Below are 21,084 nucleotides of genomic sequence, written 5' to 3' on the forward strand. Positions count from 1 at the left end.
AAGGCCCCATGTATTTAGGGGAGCTTCTCAGGCAGACAGTCATGTCTCTGTCTGCAGGACCCTCCTACCCATTTATAGCTGTTAGGAGTGTGACGGGCAGGACCCAACTCCCCAAAACCCTCCCACTTGGGTCTGATTACAACAATTGTTCTCAAAATTTTTGGTCATTAGATCCTTTTACACTTTTACAAACCTGTTTGTGTGATTTTTATCTAGAGACTTTTAGTGCCTCAGACATTAAAACAGAAGTGTCTAAAATGCTATTTATTTAAAACTAGCAAACCCATTTTAACATAAATAATAGATTTTTGAAAATGAAAGCCAGCTCTTTTCCCCCAGGCCAAAGAATAGATGAATAAGTAACAAGAAACAGCATTGTTTTGCATCTCTCTTTAATGTCTGGCTTAGCAGAAGACTCAGGGAGTCTCATAACCAGCTTGGCTTCTGTCTTTTGCAGCATGATGCTTTGGTGGCAGTAAATGAAGAAAGGAAGTCTCTGGGTGGGTGAATGGTTTGAGCCCTCCCTATGGTGCTGTGCAAGAAAAACCTGGTGATTCTCTACCCTGAAGATCACATCCAGGAAAGCTCTGTGGAGATCAGTTCTTCCTCTGTAACTTAAGTTCTGCGTGGGGTTTTCATGAGTCAGAATCGGTTTGATGGCAGTGGGTTTTTTTGTCATATGGAGAAAATCCAGCTTCCCTCAGATGAGCAAAGGGAGCTCAGGTGGCTTAGTAGTAAGAAGTTGTTTTTTTTTTTTCTTTTTTTTTTTTTTATGTGTGTACCTTCAAATTGGATCTGACTGGTACAGGAGGCGATTGTTCCTCCTTCTTCAGCAGAGCATCTGGTGGATTTGAACCGTGCACCTCTGGGATTGCAGTGCAGTTTCCTGCAGTAGTAAGAAGTTGTGCTCCCAGCCCAAAGGCATACGATTCGAATCTACCAGCTGCTCTGTGGGAGAAAGGTGAACAGTCTTCCCATGTGATTTCTTGTTTTTCTTATGTGCCATTGAGTTGACTGTGACTCATAGAGACCCTATGCACAGTAGCTCTGAACCCTGCCTTATCCTGGCCAATTTCACTGTCTTTGACACACCTACCCCCTTACCTCAGTCACTGTGTCAATTCATTTAATCCAAGGTCTTTCTCTTCTGCACTGTCCCTTCACCTTTCCAAGCATGATGTCCTTCTCCAAGGACTGGTGAGCTAATTCAGATCCAGTTCAATGGCACATATCAACAACAACTCAGATAAGGGGGGTAGGTTAGAGGATTGTGAATGTTCTTTGATCCTGTACCCAAATACTCTGTAAACCCTAAGATTGTAAAGGTTTGCTACAGGATGGAATCTGAAACTGTGTTGCCACGTCTTCTTACTCTCCTTTCATTACAGCTCTTCAGTTTCTCTTACACCTTGGGCCAATCTTTAACCCAGGCACTTTGTCTCATTATATGCTGCTCATTTGGAAAATCTGGGCGCACTGAATTCTGAAGATTGTCCCTATATTGGCACATTTAATCATATAATTGCAAAAATAAAATCTCCTTTGTTACCATCACTACTCATCCCATTAGAATAGTCTTTTAAGAAGTAGGAGGCTGTCAAGCTTACATTGCAGGATATCCATTTTCTCAATTCTAATGTTCGATTAAAAGCTTTTATTGCAGTTATTTTTCTTGTAGTGACAAGCTCATTTTGTCCATGTTTGAAAAAAATGCTGCCAAGGACCCGAGTCTTGGCATATGTATGGCAAAGAACCATAATTTCTATCTTAGTCATTCTAGTTTATAGAGATATATGTAACTACTATGAAATATATGCAACTACTGTCATTTGAATGAAAGGTTACAGAGCAAATTGGCTTTCCATGGGATGGTTCATAGACATATTTTGTGCTGTTGATTGCACAAAATATTTTGTGCTGTTGCACAGCATATTTTGTGCTGTTGATTTCATAGAGTAACAGCACTCTCCTCACGTCCTGTGTTTCCTGGTCCCACTTGTCCTCCTTTCCTGTCCCTACCTGCCTTCTGCGCTTTTTCCTGGCCTCCTTCGTAGACTTGCCTGTTGTTTGGCTGGAAGCTGAGTGATAGGGGTGATTGCAGTTCCAGATTTGAAGGCTGATTAATGAGCAGAGGCTCAGGAGTTCCACCAGTCTCTACCAGACAAGTAGGTGTGGTCTTTTTTATGACTTTGAGTTTAGCTGCACATTTCCCCCAACTCTGTCAGGAACCTTCTATTGTGACCCCTCTCCGACCAGTCAGCAGTGGTGGATGGGCACCATCTAGTTCTTCTGGGTTGTGATGGTTAATGTTCTCATTAGCCCTTCAGTTGAAATAGTCTTTGATTCCTCCTCCGCCTTTTCTTTGCTCCATGTGAACAGAGACCATTAGTTGTAGCTTAGATGGCCACTCATAAGCTTGTAAGAGCTCAATCATTGTTCACTAAAGTGGGATATAGAACATTGCCTTTGTTTTGCGCCATGCACTTGATGGCCCCAGCATCTCGGTCATTCTTTTGAGTAAGAAAAATAATCCTTGGGGAAAAAAAGCCAGCTAGTTAGCTCGCAATCCGGGCAGCACAGCAGCGCTTCCCCTGAGGTGACCATTCTATCTTGGTTTGCACCAGAGGCTCTTCACACACACTTCTCATGCCACCACACAGAGTTAAATACGTGTGTGCCCAAGAGTAGAGATGCAGAAAAAGGGAGCATTTTCATGGGGTCACACAGGCCACTCGTAAGCGAAGCTGATAGCCTTTCACTGTCAGTGGTAAAGAGTGCAGTGACCCTTTGGTGTTTGGGCTGTGACGTGTGCTGTCCCACAAGCAGTCTCACCCATTGTGGCTTTAGAGCCAAATGACTTTGACCTTGTGTGACCTTTGACGGGATCCTCCCACCTCTGCCAGTGGCTGGCCATTTGTGTGTGTGTGTGTGTGTGTGAGAGAGCGAGAGCGAGAGTGCGCAAAATTCTGCGTAATGTCTGTGTTAGCTGAAAAAAAAAGGCTTGGGAAGGTTTTCAGAGGCATGTCCAGCTGAAAAGAAGCAATAATCTTAATGAACCAGGCTACTCAGAGCTGAGGGTTTACTTAACCTATCCCAAACCAGCCTGAGGCAAAAAGAGACCTCATTCTTGTTGCTGGGAGCTCCTGGGGTGACTGGTTTTAGGGTCCCTTAGAGTCAGGGCTCCACTGGTGATGTGTAGACGGTCTTGTTTCAACTCTGCCTGTGTTGCGTGTGTGTGTGTAAGAGAGAAAGAGAATCAAAGGAAGAGAGAGTGAGTATATGTGTGTATGATAGTAACTTGTGCCACAGAGGCCTCTGGCAGCTTCAGTATGACCACCAGCCTGCTCCAAGGATTACAAGAAAGGGCATGTTCCTCTCTGCAGACCCAGCAGTAGCCCTGTATTTGTATGTCATTGGCTCTGACTGGGTCATGCTCCTAGGACCACCTCCAAGGTGGTGCCATGCACTGGCTGAGTTCAGTGCTCTCGTGTCTGCTTGACGTGCATAGCAGTACAGAATGGGCCTATAGAAGTCCACTCCTCCAGTGATCAGTGGGTCCAGGGTGGTGATGCTTCAACTGGCCAGAAGGAAGAGGGACAGAAAGGTTCCCTGGAGTGTGAATGGCACATTCCCTTGAGGAAAGCAGTGTGGATACTAGTCCCAAAGCCACCTGCTATGGTGGCATTTGGAGGTGGGATAACAGAGTATGGGTTTCAAATCCTTAGGGATTCTGTAGGAGCTAGGAAGCTTCCAGAAGTGCTCTGTATACTGGGGCCCTTACAACTGCTTTTTTATTTTACTGTGAACTGTGTAGGTAATCCTGGAGGCCCAAGTGACCCTCAGTGGGGCAGCATGAAGGACTGGCATGGGGTATTTGCCGAAAATGTGCTTGTCCCTCCCCACCCCCGGAGGATGCGCCAGCTGCCGAAGGAATCGACCCCATTCCAGTGTGTCCTTAAGTGGCTCGAAGGACCGCTCATCAAGCAGGTACAGACACTTGTGATTTATTGTAAATGCGTATCGTCATCACGCTCAGCCAGGATGAGGTTCCCTGCTAACATTGATTCTCGCTTATTCATCTGCACTTGCGCCTCTGCACCCGTCACTCTGCGCCTTGGCAATACTGGGAGGCAAAGTAGCCCGTCAGCAAAGAGAATGCATAATTCGGCAATCCGGTCAGCACTTTTTGACACTTGGTAAGAGCACCTCTCTGCCCACAATGGAGCAACTTAAGCACACAGGTAATCTGATTTCCTGGGTCATTTCCTGAGCCGGATTGTTTGTGAGAGGTGCCTTCTGCATGGCTTAGCATGGCCGGCCTTCACCTTAACACCAGGGTTGCCAGAAGCAGAGCTCAGGGTTTTCCGGCAGCTTTGTATGTGACATGCCAGTGCATGTGTGCTTTTGTATACCAAGCCTTTTGCACACTTAGATGGTGCCTAAGTGACTGGACTGTGCAGCCAGGTGTGCCCTTAAGGGGCCAGGAACATGCTGTAGGGGCTAGTGCCACTCCTCTGGCACAAAGCACCCACGTGACTGGCCGATCCTCGTGAGGCCCTGTGACCTGTGGGCGAGCTAAGAAGGAACAGGTGGTATCTTGTAGGATGTAGCTTGATAAGGTGTACAAAGACTAAGCGTGAAAAAGTAGTCATGGTTTTACTAAGCAAAAAGAAAAATCAGACAGAGTAGATTTCATGGTGAGTAATAACTAGTAATAATACCAGAAGTAAAAGGACATTTCATGGCCAGCAAAGGGTCAACTAACTAGGAAGATTTAACAATCCTGTTAGCATATGCTCCTGTGTCAAACCCTGAAGACCACCCCTCGGTTCATTCATTCAGCAGGAATACTCACGTGACTCCACACACAGTCACCCACAGCTAGAATTTGTCACAATGAAAGACACAGAGCAAGATCAGCAAAGGAAAAAGCTTCATGAAGCGATGACCTGGCTAGAGGAAACCAGACACAAGCTTGGAGGCCCCCTCCCACTGATCGCGTCAGCTGTGCACGTGGGAGTTCTGTGACGGCGCGTGTGAAATGTTGCCATCTGAGGAAGCATAGAAGAGAACCAACACCTAGGGTCCTTACTGGAGGCTGATCATGTAGACGCCTTCTGCTCATCACATTCTAATATGTCAGACTCCAAGGAGGAGAGCCAGATACGTGGCATAAACCACATTGTACAAGTTTAGACACTGTTTTTATCAGTTACAGTGATGGGAATGCCCCTGAAACGCACATTCACAGACTTTAGCCAATGACTAACCTCACCAACAAAAGTTTCAGTGTAATATTCCTTATAATTTCAGGCCTTTTAACTTTATTGTGACTTAGTTTGTAGCTAAAGGTGGAGGGTCAGAGAAAGAGTGGAAGACCCTCAATGAGATGGATTGGCGTAGAGACTGCAGCAGTGGGCTCAAGCGTCTCAGAGATGATGAGGATGGCGCAGGAGGGCAGGTTTCTGATGCTGCCTTGGATGCACTCACCAGGTTACGCCAGGAAATCTCAAGTACAACTACCTAGCCAACTGACTGGAAGAGAGCTATATATATTCACATTCCAAAAAAAAGGTGACCCAACAGAGTGTGGGAATTATCAAACAATATCACTAATATTACAGGCAGGCAAGATCCTGTTGAAGAGTATCCAAAAATGACTGGAACAGTTCATAAGCAGAGAAATGTCAGGTGTGCAAGCTGGGTTTACAAGAGGCCGTGGCACTAGGGACATCCTAGCCAAAGTTGGATGGATCTTGGCCGAAAGCAGAGTACCAGAGGAATGTCTATCTGTCTTTCATTGACTATACAAAGGGATTTGAATGTCTGGATCACAACAACTTGTGGCTAACTTTGAGAAGAATGGGGATCCCAGAAAACTTAACTGTGCTCATGGGAAACCTATACTTGGATCAGGAAGCAGTAGTCAGAACAGAGCAGGGAAGCACTGCATGGTTCAAAATCAGGAAAGTTGTGTGTCAGATACATTTTAATTTATATGCAGAACAGATTGTTCTGGAGGTTAGGTTTTATGAGGAGGAATGTGGCATCAGGATTGGAGGAAGACTCGTCGACAACCTGTATTATGCAGATCACATAACCTTGCTTGCTTAAGCTGAGGAGGATGTGAGACATTTGCTGCAGAGAATCAAGGACTTTAGTCTTCAATATGGATTGAAGTTCAACTTCAAGAAAACAAAGATTCTTACCTCTGGGCCAATTGGCAGCTTCATGATAGATGGAGAAGAGATTGAGATTGTTAATAACTTCAGCTCGCTTGGTCAATACTCAGCAGTCAGGAAATCAAAAGACAAATTGCATTGGGAAAGTCTGCTGTCAGGAACCTCTAGTGTACTGAGGAGCAGTCATAGGCATCTGGACACCAAAGTGCACCTGATCCAGGCTATGGTCTTTGCAGTTACTTGCTCTGTATCAGAGGGCTGGACAATAACTAAGGATGACAGAAGAAAAATTGAGGCCTTTGAGCTGTGGTGCTGGAGAAAAGTGTTGTACGTACTGTAGACTGCTAGGAGAACAAACAAGTCTGTTCTGGAGAGGGTAAAACCAAGCTGCTCTCTGAAGGGAAAGATTTTGAACTTCTGTCTCACATATTTTGGGCACTTGTCCAGGAGGGGCCATTCCTTGGAGAAGGTCATCATACTTGGAAGGGTGGAGGGACAGCACAGGAGAGGAAGACCCAGGATGATATGCATTGACTTAGTGACTGGTGAAATAGGATTAGATCTGTTGGAGACAATGAAATTGGCTCAGGATAGGGTAGGGTTCAGAGCTATGTCCATAGGGTCTCTGTGAGTTGCAGGCAACTTGATGGCACATAACAAAAACAACAACTGTTAGGGATTGAATTGTGTCCTCTTAGAATATATATTGCAAACCCCAATCTCTATACTTGTGGATGTAATCTCATTTAGGAATAGAAATTTCTTTGTAATGTCAGTAAGGTCATATCAAAATAGGGTGTGTTTTAATTGAATCATTTTTTATATATAAGGACATAAAGCACAGAAGCAAGAAGGCACAGGTAGAAAAAGATTAATGTCACGTGTCAGTACACAGTCTTAGGGGATTGATTACTCAGAAACCCTTACTAACATCTAGTTGAGTCTGAACAGACTCATAACTTACCTTTCATAGGGTTTTCCAAATGGGAAAAGATTGCCTGTTGTTCTCCTGCACAGACAATAACGGACTCCAGTTGCCAGAGAGGTGTGACATTAGGATTATTGCAAAGCTCACTATAGTCTATGCCTCCAGAGTGCCAGTAAGGACTGGACTAAATGTTAATGAATTAATTACATTAATAATTGATAATTAACATTGTAAAACAAAATATCTATGAATCATTGAATTAAAAGCCGATATTATTTGTAAACTTTCACACACACAGAAAAAGGTTAATGCCGTGTGGAAATAACTAAAGAACCAAGGACAAGAGAAAGTGGAATGAGGAGGGATTCCTGGCCTCTTTAACTCTGAGAAAATACATTTCTGTTCACATACATGAGCTGTTTCTATTATCACAGTGCTACTACTACGGTGTTGAATTTCAGATCAACAATACAGAGCATCATAAAATAGTGGATATTGGGCAGCAACCTACTAAATAGCTCATGAGCCAAAAGAAAATTCACATGAGAAATTGAAACTAGTTTGAACCATGTAATTTAAGAACATAGGAAAGGTGTGGGGTGCAGCAAACACTGTTCATTGAGGGAAATTTTTAGCTTTATATGATTACAGACTCAGTGGCACTTAATAACAACAACATGAGTGGAAAAAGGGAGCTCTGGTGGTGGTTTAGTGGGGAGGAGCTGTGCTGCCAGGCCAAAAGCACGCAGTTTGATCCGCCAGGTGCTCTGTGGAGCAGGATGGACCATCTCTTCCTGTGCCGTTTAACGCCTCTGAAAACCTATTTGGGGGTCGACTTTGGGTTGGTTCTGACTTGATTGTACATAAAAACAGTAATAACAACAAATGACTAAAAAGAAAAGCATAAAAGCAACAGTCTCTGATTTCTTCTTGAGAACACATAAAAAAAATAAGTGCAAAGAAAATAGAAGAAAAACCAAATCCACTGCTTTCTATTTGATTCTGAGTCATAAAGAACCCTCCCCTCAGGCGCCCACAGCTAGAAATCTTTATGGGAAGAGACGTCTCATTTCCATTCCCTGGAGCGGCTGGTGGGTTTGAACTGCGTGCCTTCAGGTTAACAGAGTGATATGCATTGTGCCAAAAAAAAGTCATTAAATAAAAGACAGGAAGGAGGAAATGTGTGAGCCGACATCATAAAAATAAAAGACAAATAATAAAGAAAATCAACAAAACTAGAAGTTTCTTCTAAAAGATTAATAAAGCTGATAAATCCTTGGGAAGACATCATGAGGAGAAAAAGAGAGACACACAGACAGACAGACAGAAGGGAGCCTGCACAGATTATCAGTATCAAAAATGGAAGAGGGAGTTATCTGTGCACGCTCCCTGTCTCTCTCCTCATGATCTATTTTGAATTCTACATAACATTAAAAGGAGAATAATGACCTGTTTATGAATCTATACACATTAAAAGGAGGATAAAGGAATATTATGAAAGTATGCCAGTTAAATTTGGTAACTTTGATAATTTCCTTAAATACAAACAAAACTTGACCTTGGAAGAACTGGAAAGTCTATTTGTAAGTAAATCATGTCCCACAAATAAAACCTCTAGATCTGATGATCAACTCATTTGAGGCCTAACCCCCTGGTAACCAAAGATTTACAAGAAGCATACAGACCCATGGATATATTCTCTGTCTCTGTCTCTGTCTCTGTCTCTGTCTCTCTCTCTCTCCCTCTCTCTCTGAGGATATTAGAGCCAGCAAAGGGACACTACTCTGATCAGATAAGGTTTATCTCAGAGAAGCAGAGCTGGTTTTACATAAAAAAAAAATCAATCACAAGATACCGTTTAACAGAAGATAAAGCAGGGAATCGAGGATAAAAGAACAAGTTAAATTTAGATGGTCTTCCAAGTTTGCACACTTTTAATTGTTTGAGAAATTGATTCTTTTAAATGCCACAAACATCCATGTAAAAGGAGGTAGGCTGAAAATACTACCCCCTTGAGATGGAAGATGTGGATTTGAAAACTCACCATGACCCATCACTGTGTGTTCAGGTCATAGAAGGAATGGTCAGGCCATGAAAGTTGCATAAGGGGTAGAGAGTAGTTAGTTTTGACCAGGAAGACGAAGAGTCAGGATAGACTTCAGTTCCATGTTAAAGGATCTTAGGGCGGAATTCTTTCTTGTTGGAGGGGTTCCTCTAGTCTCTATCAGTAAGTCTGACCTCTTCTATAAATTTTCACTTTCTTCTCAATTTTTTCTCCCATCTACCTGATCTTTCTATGTGTCCCTGGTCAGAGTGGTCAGTGGGGCACTATCTAATTCTTCAGATCTTAAGTTAAAGGAGGCTCTGGTTAGTGTAGTTCTGTGGGGTAGTTGCTTTATGGAAAGAGTTACTGTTTGAGTTCACATAGCAGGTACTAGCACAGGTAGACAGCTTTCAGGTGGTTTGAACCAGAGTATCAAGTGATGCCACTTAGACTTGTTCTTGCATCTCTTGGCTCCTCATGGTGATAAGAATGGCTACTGGCAGCACTAGCCCTGCATCCTGACACACATCCACTTCACAGCCCAGATGATTAGGTTTTAGGTTTGTATCTGCTTGTCCAGGGAGAGCTTAGCACTGGGATTTATCATCCCTCCATGGAAGTGGGAAGCTGTGACCCAAAGCAATGAGGATGGATGCTGAAAGGACACTGTCTTAGATTGTTCCACCTGGAAGCTACGAAGGGCTCACTGCTTTGAGCACTCTTCAGGGCTGACTCCCTTTCTCCTCCCAGGGCCTGCAGGAAGTCGAATGCCATCTGCGGGTGTCTTTCTTCGACATCACCTACCGGCACTTCTTTGGGAGGACCTGGAAAACCACAGTGAGACCGACCAAGCAGCTCTCGAAGCACCCACCCAGGATCACCTTCAATGAGGTAGGTCCCCCAGAATGACAGGGCTCTGCGATGGCGCACAGGGTGCACCCTGACTTGGGGAGGTGGGACCCTGACCCTAGAGACTATGCATTTCATCAGGGAGTGTAAGACCCACTTGTTCTTACAATTTGCTTCAGCAGTAAGGTACATGGATTTAAAAAAAAAATAAATCTCTAGACACATGGAAGTGGTCCTGCTCTGGGTGAAGCAGGAGAGGGAATGGGGATCATACCTTGATCTGGGGTCACCTTCAGGGAACCTTGGTATTGGAACAAATTGAAAACTACTTACTTTTCTCATCTGATTCTTCCTCCTCTTTCTTCTTTTTTTTCTTTATGTTAACACGAGGAAACTGACCCTTTTTGGTAAAGAGACTTGCCCAGGTGGGAGGTGGTAAGACCTGGTCATGATCGCAGGTTAATATCTTATAGGATTTAACAGTTTATTGAGGATGATAAGTAAAAGTAGTTGATTGATGCCTCTTAGCTATGATGTTGGAGACGAATACTGAATAGTCCACGGACTGCCAAAAGAACAAACAAATACGTCTTGTAGAAAGTGTCGCCAGAGTGCTCCTTAGAGGCAAAGATGCCAAAACTTCTGCTCACATGCTTTGGGTATGGTGTTGCTGTGGTTAGTTGTTAGGTGCCATTGAGTTGAGTATGATGTATAGCGATCCTAAGAACAACAGATCTGAACACTGACCTATTCTGTGCCATCCTCACAATCTCCGTCACCCTCAAGCCCATTGCGGCAGTCGCTGTGTCAGTCCACCTGGTTCACGGTCTTCTTTCTTTCGCTGTCCCTTTACCTTTTCAAGCATGATATCCCTCTCCAGTGAATAGCCTCTCCTAGAATTGTGCTCACACTATGTGAGATGAATATCATCTTTGTCTCTGAGGAGCGCTCTGACTACCTTCTCCAAGACACAGCTGTTCTTTTGGCAGTCCAGGGGATATTCAGCACTCTTCCCCAACACCACATCTCAAAGACATCAATTCTTCTGTCACCCTTAGTCAATGTCTAGTGCTCAAATGCAGAGCAATTGACTGAAAAGACCATGACCTGAATCACATGTACTTTAGTCCTCAGACTGATGTCATTGCTCCTCAGTAATTTGGAGAGGCCCCTGACTGTAGACTTTCCCAGTGCAATATGTCTCCTGAGGTCTGACTGTGAGTACCAAGGGTGTTAATTGTAGATCCAAGTAAGATGAAGTTATTGACAGTTTCAATTTTCTCTCCATCTATTGTGATGTTGCTCATTGGTCCAGTGACTAAGATCTTTGTTTTCCTGACATTCAGATGCAATCCATATTGAAGGCTGTAGTCCCTGATTTCTCTGCAGCAAGTGCTTCAAGTCTTTCTCAATTTAAGCAAGCAAGGTGGTATCTGCACTAACAAAGATTCTTGATTAGTCTCTGCCCATTCTTATGCCACATTCTTCTTTACAGAGTCCAGCTTCTCAAGAAGAGGTTATGCCTTAGAGAGGGACATCATGCTTGGAAAGGGGGAGGGTGGATGAAAGAGAGGGAGACCCTTATTGGATGGACTGACATAGTGGCTGTGGTCAGAAAGGATGAGGATGGTCCTAGAATAGGACAGGGTTCAGATCTTTTGTTCTTAGCATCACTGTGATTTGTATTTGACTCTGACACCAAAAAACAACAATTCATGCAAAAGTAGATCATGAAGGAAGTGATTGCAAACTGAGTAACATACAGGGTGGAGGGTGTTCTGGACAGAGGACACCAGCCCGTGCACAGCCAGCAGCAGGGGTGGTGGGTGCGAGAGAGCCCAGGATGGGGCAGCAGCAGGTGGGATCTGTGAGTGGTGGGCACTGCCAATCTGACTGGATTCCCTGGAGCATCTTAGTGATGCTGCGACTTTCCTCTCAGCAGAGAATGGCAGCAAGGCCTTTCTCCACACCTGGCTGCTGAGTCACGGCTGTCATCAAGGAGGGAGGTCTGAGTGGAGCCACGCTCCAGGTCAGCGGGGGTGCGGCATATTAGTGGCGACAGTGGTGAGGGGTGACTGCAGACTGAGGCTCCCTTTCCAGTGGGGGCTGCTCTTGCCACATTGGTGAAGCCTCCTTGGATCAGCTTTGGTGGTGGTTGTTAAGTGCTGTCGAGTCATAGATGACTCATAGCGATCCTATGAACAAAAGACCTGAACACTTGTATAATTTTCATCGTTTCTCCCACGTTCATAGAGTTTCTGGAGACAAGCTGTTTTGGAAGTGGATTCCATTCCTGCTGTGTTTAGCCGGTCCCAAAGTTAGGGCTGCCCGGATTGGACGAGTTCCAATGTGCCTTCATTCAACATGGTGGCAGAAAGAGACAGCACGCCTAGATGTCAGGCCCCCAACATAAAACCTCGGCAGAACATACATCCTGGACACTGTCAACGTGTCTGCCATTAAGGCCGTCAAATAGCTTGTGCAAACGCCAGCTAGAGGGCTCTGCGTTCGCCCCAGTCAGAGAGGCCGTTTCCTGCCGTTGTCACACGTGCAGCCCTGGTGTGGTGCCGTTTCAGCACCTCACGCCTCTGACTCAGCCAGAGAAGAGTCGTCATGTGTGCCTGCAGACGTGGGCGCCGCTGCTGACCTGGCTGGGGGCTCAGTGTCAGCCACCCTGGGGCAGGTTTTTAGGGCTGTTTGGATTTGAGAATTTGCAAGTCCAGATTAAGTCCAGATTAAGACTCCAGGCTCCTAACTGACAATTTGTACTGTGGCTAATGATGGTGTCGATGATGCAGATAACCATCTTTTGGAAGTGTCGCTGTGTATGGAATATTGAAAAACCCCTGAAAGCGCCCCTGCCAGGCACTAAAACCACACCAACCCAGCGTCTGTTGAGTTGACTCTGACCTGTCTTGACCCCACACGTGCAGAGTAGAACGGCTCCATAGGGTTTTTATTTGAACGCAGATCTCCAGGCCTTTCTTCCAATGTACCCCTGGGTGAGTTCAAACTGCCAGCCTTTTGCCTTGTAGTTGAACACCTGTGCCACCCTCTAAGAGGCAGATAACTGGTGTGTCCCCATTTTAATTGCTTCTGGAAACTCCATGAACTTTGATAAATGACTATAGTTATAGAAAGGCTTCAGGCCTCTTGTTTATAGGGTCGCTATGAGTCGTGCTCAACTTGATGGCAATCAACAACAACAACAACAACCCCTTTTTAAAGTTGAGGAAACTGAGGTGCATGGAGGTAGAATAGCTCCACTAGGATCAGAAGCAAGTGTTAGGTGGGGGATTGGATGAGTCTGACCCATTGGCAGCCTGCACTCTGATCACAGTGTCCTCTTCGCCTTGTGTTTCTGCGGGGCTGTGCACTTTTCCGTTTGGATGTTCCCCAGGCTGCTGAGGGGTGCGATTGGGCTCTGAAGTCAGCTCAGGTCTGCTCTGCAGTCACTTAGGTTCCAGGGTGAGCTCCCGGTCCTCAGATGACAGTGGCGAGCGCATCTGTGTTGGGCCCTAGGTCTGCAGCAGAGGGCCATCAGACTACCGGGGTCCTCGGAGCTTAGGATTCATGGTCCTCGCAGAGGTGGTGCCCTGAAGAGCAGCCTCCGGCATCCTCATTTCTCCTGCGTGGTCTAGGGTGGGGTGTTTGTGCCACCAGCACGACTACTCTTACTGTAGAGCTGGACCATCACCTTGTGTGTGTCCTGGGGGTTGTGGATGCTGGACCTGCCATTCACAGGTCAGGTCTGTGTTAGGGAATGAAGAGCATTCATTCACAGTCCGGGGCGTCAGCTGGCAGAACAAATCCCTCCGCCCCGCTGCTTTACAGCCATTTTGGTTTGTCTTCTGCTGGGGCTTGTGAGCAACACAGTCTTCCCTGTATTTCTGAGAGAATCAGATTCTGCAGCCTCAATTTATCAAAGTAGAGAAGATGGCAGTGTAAGCGCTGGCATCTAGGATATTTTTCAGTTGTGTGGGTGGTGTGGAAACCTCTGGAGAACTCAGACCTTGCTTGCCCTCACTGCTGTGCCTTTTGTGACCAGCAGAGGCCAGTAGTGCCACAGGAACAAGTCTCCAAACCACCACCCCGCCAGTATATGCCATGCAAGCAGGTGTTTCTCGTTGCTCTCACACTGAGAATATGAAAGAAGGTTTCAGTCAGTGTTAAATGGAACGAATTCTTTCACTCGTCCCCTCGCCCCTCTGTGTGTGTGTGTCTGTGTGTGTACGTATACATGCCGTCAAAATGTCCAGACCTTCCTTGGTTTATTACTAGGTACTGTTGATTCGGAACCAATCCATAGCTGATCCTCTGAAGGGTTTTCAGAGGCATTTAATGCACAGAAGAGTGCTCCTCCTTCTCCAGCAGAACAGATAGTGGCCTTGAAGTGGGTGCTTTTGGGATTGCAGTGCAGCTTCTTGCCACTTGGCCACCAGAGCTCTTTGTGGGCTTTTGTTATTGTTGTTGTTGTAATGTGCCATCGAGTCGCCTGTGACTCATAGCGACCCTTTGTACAACAGCCCCAAACCCTGCTCTATCCTGTACCAATCTCACTGTCTCTAACACACCTACCCCCATTACCTGAATCACTGAATCAATCCATCTCATCAAGGGTCTTACTCTCTTGCACTGTCCCTCCACCCTCCCAAGCATGACATCACTCTCCAAGGGATCCTTGCGATCCATCCTTGTGACATTTCCAAAGTATTCCAGATGAAGTTTCAGAACCCTTGCCTCCAAGGAGCAGCCTGGTTTAACTTTCTCCAGGTCCAGGATTAACCTGTTCATTCTCTTAGCAGTCCATGGTATATTCAGTATTCTTCTCCAGCACCACAGCTCAAAGGCATCAATTCTCCTTCTATCATTCCTAGTCATTGTCCAACTCTCTGATGCAAGTGATTGCAAGGACCATGGCCTGTATCAGGCACACCTTAGTCTCCAGACTGACATCAGAGTGATCTTCAGTACTTTGGAGTGATCTCTGATAGTTGACTTTCTCAATGTAATACGTCTTTTAATTTCCTGGCTTCTGGTGCCAAGAGTGTTGACTGTGGAGCCAAGCAAACTAAAGCTGTGAACAATTTCAATCTCTTCATCATTCATCACGATACTGCCAATTGATCCAGTGGTGAGAATCTTTGTTTTCTTGAGGTTGAGCTTCAATCCATATTGAAGACTATAGTCCTTGACCTTCTGCAGCAAGTGCTTCAGATTCTCCTCAGTTTGAGCAAGCAGGGTTGTGTCATCTGCATAACGCAGATTGTTGGTGAGTCTTCCTCCAATCCTGATTTAGGGACTGTAAATTGCAGATTGCCCATCTTTCTTCCACAGAGCAGCTGGTGGATTCTAATCACATTCCTTTGGGTTAATGCATAACCCCTTGCCCACTATGTTGTGCATTGTGTTGTCTTCCTCAAATCACGCTGTGATCCTAACCTCTGTAGTTAAGGATAAGGACTGCTGGTGAAGCAGTGTGTTACAGATCCAGCTGCTAACCAGAAGGTGGGCAGTGTGAGTCTGCCAGCCGCTCCTCAGGAGAAAGGTGGACAGTCTCCTCCTGCAAAGATTTACAGCCTCAGAAATCTGAGCGAGGGTAGCTGTAAGTCAGGATGACAGTAGATTGGTGTTGTTTTTTTTTTAAATTTTATGTTTGATACAATGACTTAAGGATGACAGAAGGAGGGGTGATGCCTTTGAGCTGTGGTGCTGGAGAAGAGTATTGACTATACCATGGACTGCTGGGAGAACAAACAAGTTCATCCTGGAGAGGGTGAAGCCAGGCTGCTCCTTGGAGGCAAGGATTCTGAAGCTCCGTCTGATATACTTTGGATGTGTTGCAAGGAGAGACCAGTCCTTGGAGAAGGATGTGATGCTTGGGGGGTGGGGTGGAGGGAGAAGCAGGAGAGGAAGACCCTCGATGAGATGGATTGATTCCGTCACTGCGGTAATGGTGTGTCAGAGACGCAGGCAACTAGACCGCACATAACAACAACAGCAAATGTCAGTAGTTGTAGAGGAGCTTCAGGCCTTTTGTTCATAGGATCACTATGAGTCGTGCTCACCTTACAGGCAATCAACCACAATTCCAACTGAGAATATGACTTTCTGTTATATGTTAATGAGGCCATCGTATATGATCTATTTTACATGTAGTCACTTTTGAGATTGAAAAAGATTAGTTCAGGTACAGATGTCCAGGGAACCAAAGAACACCCAGCTTCAGAAGCTGGAAGAAATAAGGGTCTTGGTGCAGAGATCATAGAAATCTTTTCATTAGAGCCAGTGAGTAGAACTTGGCTTTCTAGCCTCTTGAACAAACTTGCTGCCATGGGCTCTTGTGTGTCAGGAAGTGTGAGGATAACACAGGATAGAACAAGATTCAGATCTTTAGTTCATAGGGTCATAGGGGTCGTACTTGACGGCATCTAACAATAGACAACAGCCTCTTGAACAGTGAGAAAATAAATGTCTGTTCTTTTAAGCCACTCATGATATTTTCATTACAGCAGCACTAGGTAACTCAGAGTGTCAGTGTGGAATGCTTATAGGGTCACATCATGCCAGATAATAGTCTTACCTCCACACATACGGAAAGAGGGCAGCTCAGTCTGCTCTTTGGAGAGGTGATTTGGTAAAGCCCAGGTCTGATTTTACTGAATGCCTTGTGCTTTGCTGGTTTTAACAGTCCCTGCAGCTTGGGGTCCTACCACACTGTCTGTGGTCCAATCACATTAAGAGGCGCCTTTGAACTGCTAGCAGCAGCGATGCGGTTTGGAATTGGCACAATGTTCAGTTCAAATGATGTGGATTAATGCACCAGCCTGTGCGCTGCTCTGTGCCCTTATTGAGTTGTCAGCGTGATCCGTAGCCAGAAAGAAGATGGTATTCTGTTTCTTTACAAACAATAATGTCCTAAAGAAGACTTTGAAAAAAGAAGTTTTGCTTTGAGGCCAAGCTGGAGAGCTTTTCTGTAAATGATGACCTCTCTGCCCAGGGCTGGTATTCCCCTCCCCCCCAAATCTCAGACTCAGCCCGAGGAGACACAGACTGGCTTCCTTGTCCCTCTGCCTCTGAGCGCAGAATTCTATACTTTTGTCCGAGACCTTCCTTTGTGGAGAGAGATTGCCTTTCACTTCGTCTGAGACAGTTAATAATTTATCCAACCTTTAAAACTGCGTCTTTAAAAAAATAATCCTGGAGGCCAAAATACTGTGCAATTTCTACATTTTATTTTTGAGATGGACATAATTCTTCCTTAAATTCCTCCCTTAACTAACCATAGCTCAGACATAGGGTGACAGGGCTCATTTTTCCTCCTTTATTTATTTTATGAGTGTTGCTGGGCAGAATCCTTGTGGCTCTCAAAGGCCTAACCCCAGAGCCGAAGCTGGTTTCCTCCTGAACTCTGCCTAGTCCAGGTGTGATTCAGGAAGCAGGTAAATCACCTAGCCGTGACAGAGTACTTGGACAGCTGCTGAGTCTTGTAACCATGGTGATGGGTGCTGATAGGCTTCTGTTCATAAGAGTGGTTCGAGTGATGCTATTTCCCTGTGAAAGTGGGTACTGTTTGGGAAGAGTGGTGTGGTCTAGAGGGGCCTTGTGGAAGTTCTTCCCACTTGAGACCAGATGTGCTGGTCTTCCTCTTCCAAGTGCCAGGCTGCCACCTTTCTCCCTCTCTTGCTGACTGACAGAGGAAATACTCCTGGGGAACACTGCCAACAAGTGTCACTTCCTAAAGGGACCCTGTCAGCTTTGTGTCCTGTGTGTCCTGTGTTCTGTGTGTCCTCTGCCATGTCCCTCTGGGAAGGCTGCTTCTCCCTCCGTTCATCAGGAGCCACTCCAGGAGTCTCTGAACCAAACATGGGAGACGATGGAAGGATGTTTCCAGAAGAAGGACTAATAGTTCTCTGTTGTGGTTTCAGTCTTGGTCTTTATTTATCCAGTGATTTAGCTACTAATCATTTGGTGACAACAGGGAGTTTTGAATCTGTCACCCTGCTGTGTGCTGTGCTGCTGTGTGTCCTTAACAATGTACTGTGCTGTATTCTTTGCGTTGTGACTGTGTTTGCCTTTTCTAAGTAAACCGAGGGTTGCGCTTTAGGGTAGAGTGGAGAGGGACTCTCGACATTGGGTTTTGTCATATGAATATGAGTTCAGTTCATGGCCTCAGCATTTGTGATTTCAGGCAAGTTACTTATACTTGAGAGCCACGAATGCACTCATCTGTATGCCAGGGACACAATATCCATTTCATGGAGGCTGCTTGAGTATTCATTAGTGTTTTTCCATAAGCAGGCATCACTCAACAGGAGGGGTCTGCGTTAGAGGCCTCGGCGGAGCCTCCGCCACGGCCCAGGCTCTGTTTAGATGAGATGGGATAGTGTCATTATTTCAGCTCGGGTTTAAAGTTTCCATTATCACTCTCAGCCTTCCACAGACATATTGACATGCTGGCGTTTTAGGTAATTTCGTTGTGGGGAAATGTCTCTTCATGGTGTTGTTTTGCGATGAACCCCACCTGGGAAGAGTGCAAGTCTCTGGTTTTAGAATTGGAGATTTTGCATTAACCTCAAGAGTCTTTTGCCCAGCAGCGTTCGCTGTGCACGAGGGCGTTCAGTCCTTGAGTGAGAGTGCTGTGCTTACAGTAAAGGAAACCACGTTGAGCCCCAGAGCGAGGTGGAATGGTTAGTTAGAAGCTCTTCTGATGCATTTGTGATTTGTTTGTCTTTCAGAAGGTACCTGTTAAAGGTTTGTTTTAAAAATGTTCTTTGAAAGGTGCTGGGTTGATTTCTGATCCCCTCTTCTCTGGCCTTTCTGCCCCAGCCTCGACCTGTCCTTGGGACAGGAGGAAGCATGTCACCTCAGTGGGCTGGGAGGATGGCAGCCGAGTTTGTCCAGAAAGGCTTGTCATCAGAGGCCCAATTTGGATTCTGTCACTGTGGGTGAAAAATGGAAACTGGGCCCTGAGGCAAAGTGGTGTCAGTGCTTTTTTGGAGATGAAGACACTCAGACAGGAGCAGCTAAATGATTTATTCACCTGTTTACTCTGTCACGGGGAGCTTGTTCAAGGGGATGAGTGAGGTGTGACGTTGGGGGAATGAAACCCCATCTCCTCAGTCACCAGGCCTTCCCTCACAGGCGATTTGCGGGGCTTCATTTAAACTTTTAATCATGCAGTTTCAGATGATAAATATACTTTCCTTCTCCAACGCCCTGCATTGACGTTAATGAACTCTCCTCACTGAAGGCCTTGTTACAGGCCCTGACCTGAGGGGGCTGTCTGGAGCGGAGTCCTGGCTTTTCTGGGGTCTCTAACAGCTGGTTAAGTGGGAGGAGGACCCCCAGCTTCCAGATGGCGAGAGCTGAGGGTGCTGCTTGCCAGCTGGAACTGTGCACCAGGAAATAGTCAGGGGCGGCATTTACAGGAGTTAATCGCCAGAATGACCACTGGATTGAATTGTACTTGTGTTTTCATCATTCAGAGGCGTTTTGGCAGAAGAGGAATGAGCAGGACTGAAAAACTGTTCATTCTTGAGCAGTGTGTATATTTTCGTGTTTGCCTGATCTGAAACATGCTTTGATGGCATAGGGTGTGCTGCTAACCGAGAGGTCAGAAGTTCAAACCTACCAGCTGCTCTGCAGGGAGAAGACGGGCATTTTCCTTCCTTAAAGATTTACAGCCTCAGAAGCCCAGAGGAGGGGTGGTTGTGAGCAGTAATCTGTCTTTTGGGAGGAGGATCTCAGTCTCCTTCCACAGAGTCAGCCATTGGCAACCCTGTGGAGTGCGGCTCTGCTCTGATACACGTGGGGCTGCCATGAGTCAGGACGGCTGAAGAGCTATAGATTTGCTTTGAAAATGGTCTTGACCCTTTGGAGGGAGCTGTGGTAGCGTAGTCTCTAGGGAGTTGTGCTGCTGACCCACAGGTCAGTTCTCTGGTGCTGCCAGTTACTAAGTGGCTCCAAGGGAGAAAGATGGAGTCTCCTCTCAGACAGTTTCTAGCTTCAGAAACACAGTGGGGCGTTATTGCTACTATCTGGAGTCCAGCTGACTCCGACTCATTGTGTCCCTATGAGCAACAGCTCTGAACCTTGCCCTCTCCTGAGCCCACCTCACCGTCTCTGACACACCTGACCCCATTGCCACAGTCACTGCCATCTCACCTGGGGTCTTTCTCTCTTACACAGACTTCTGTCCTTTCAAGTATGATGTCTTTCTCCAAGGACTGGCCTTCCTTAACAACCTGCCCAAAGAATGGGAGGCAAAGCTTTGCCATCCTTGCATCTAAATAAGCAGCTCTCTGGTTGCGCTTTCTGTCTCTTTTAAAAATTCTTTTATTTATGTATTTAGTTAACTAGCTAGCTAGCTATTATTGTCTCATGTGTGTGTACCATCAAATCGGATCTGACTTGTACAGGAGGAGATTGCCCCTCCTTCTCCAGCAGAGCATCTGGTGGGTTCGAACCCTCATACCTTTGGGATTGCAGTGCAGCTTCTTGCCACTAGGCCACCAGAGCTCCCTTGGTTGCACTTTCTTTAAGACCTTCTTGTTTGTTTTCTTAGCAGTCCGTCCTGTACTCTTCTCCGTCACAACTCAGAGGCATAGATTCTTTTGCTGTTATCCTTAGTATTGTCCAATACTAAGATGCACAGGAACTAATTGAAAAGATCATGACTTGAATCAGATGCACTCTAGTCTTTAAACTGACACTGGGTGCTTGCTTCGGCAGCACATACACTGAAATTGGAACGATGCAGGGAAGATTAGCATGGTCCCTGTGCAAGGATGACACACAAATTTGTGAAGCATTTCATATTTTGCACAAGTTACAAAGGGAATATATGGTTTCCAATGTTGAAACACTTCTCACAACAGAAATATTAACATTTAAAATCTATAATGTTAAAGAAAATAAATGGAGGTGTACAAATAAAGCTTATTAAAAAGCAACAACAACAAAACTCCAAAACTGACATTGTTGCTCCTTAGTGCCGTGCAGAGGTTCCTAAGAGTAAACTTTTCCAATGGAATACATCTTTTGATTTCTTGACTTCTGGTACCCAAGGTACTGATTGT

The 21,084-nt window shown here is 45.6% G+C and overlaps 1 protein-coding gene across 1 annotated transcript in view; it reads left to right on the forward strand.

Moving 5' to 3' along the window:
• Nucleotides 1-3,852: 3,852 nt before the first annotated feature.
• NPHP4 (nephronophthisis 4) overlaps nt 3,853-21,084 on the forward strand; it is a 173,862-nt gene continuing 156,630 nt past the window's right edge. The window contains 3 exon segments of the mRNA XM_006885804.1: nt 3,853-3,987; nt 9,317-9,337; nt 9,914-10,045. Coding sequence (XP_006885866.1) covers nt 3,853-3,987; nt 9,317-9,337; nt 9,914-10,045 — 288 coding nt within the window.

The sequence above is a fragment of the Elephantulus edwardii genome, unplaced genomic scaffold, assembly GCF_000299155.1.
Source record: "Elephantulus edwardii isolate Elephantulus edwardi_28Jun2011 unplaced genomic scaffold, EleEdw1.0 scaffold00045, whole genome shotgun sequence".
Lineage (NCBI taxonomy): Eukaryota > Metazoa > Chordata > Mammalia > Macroscelidea > Macroscelididae > Elephantulus > Elephantulus edwardii.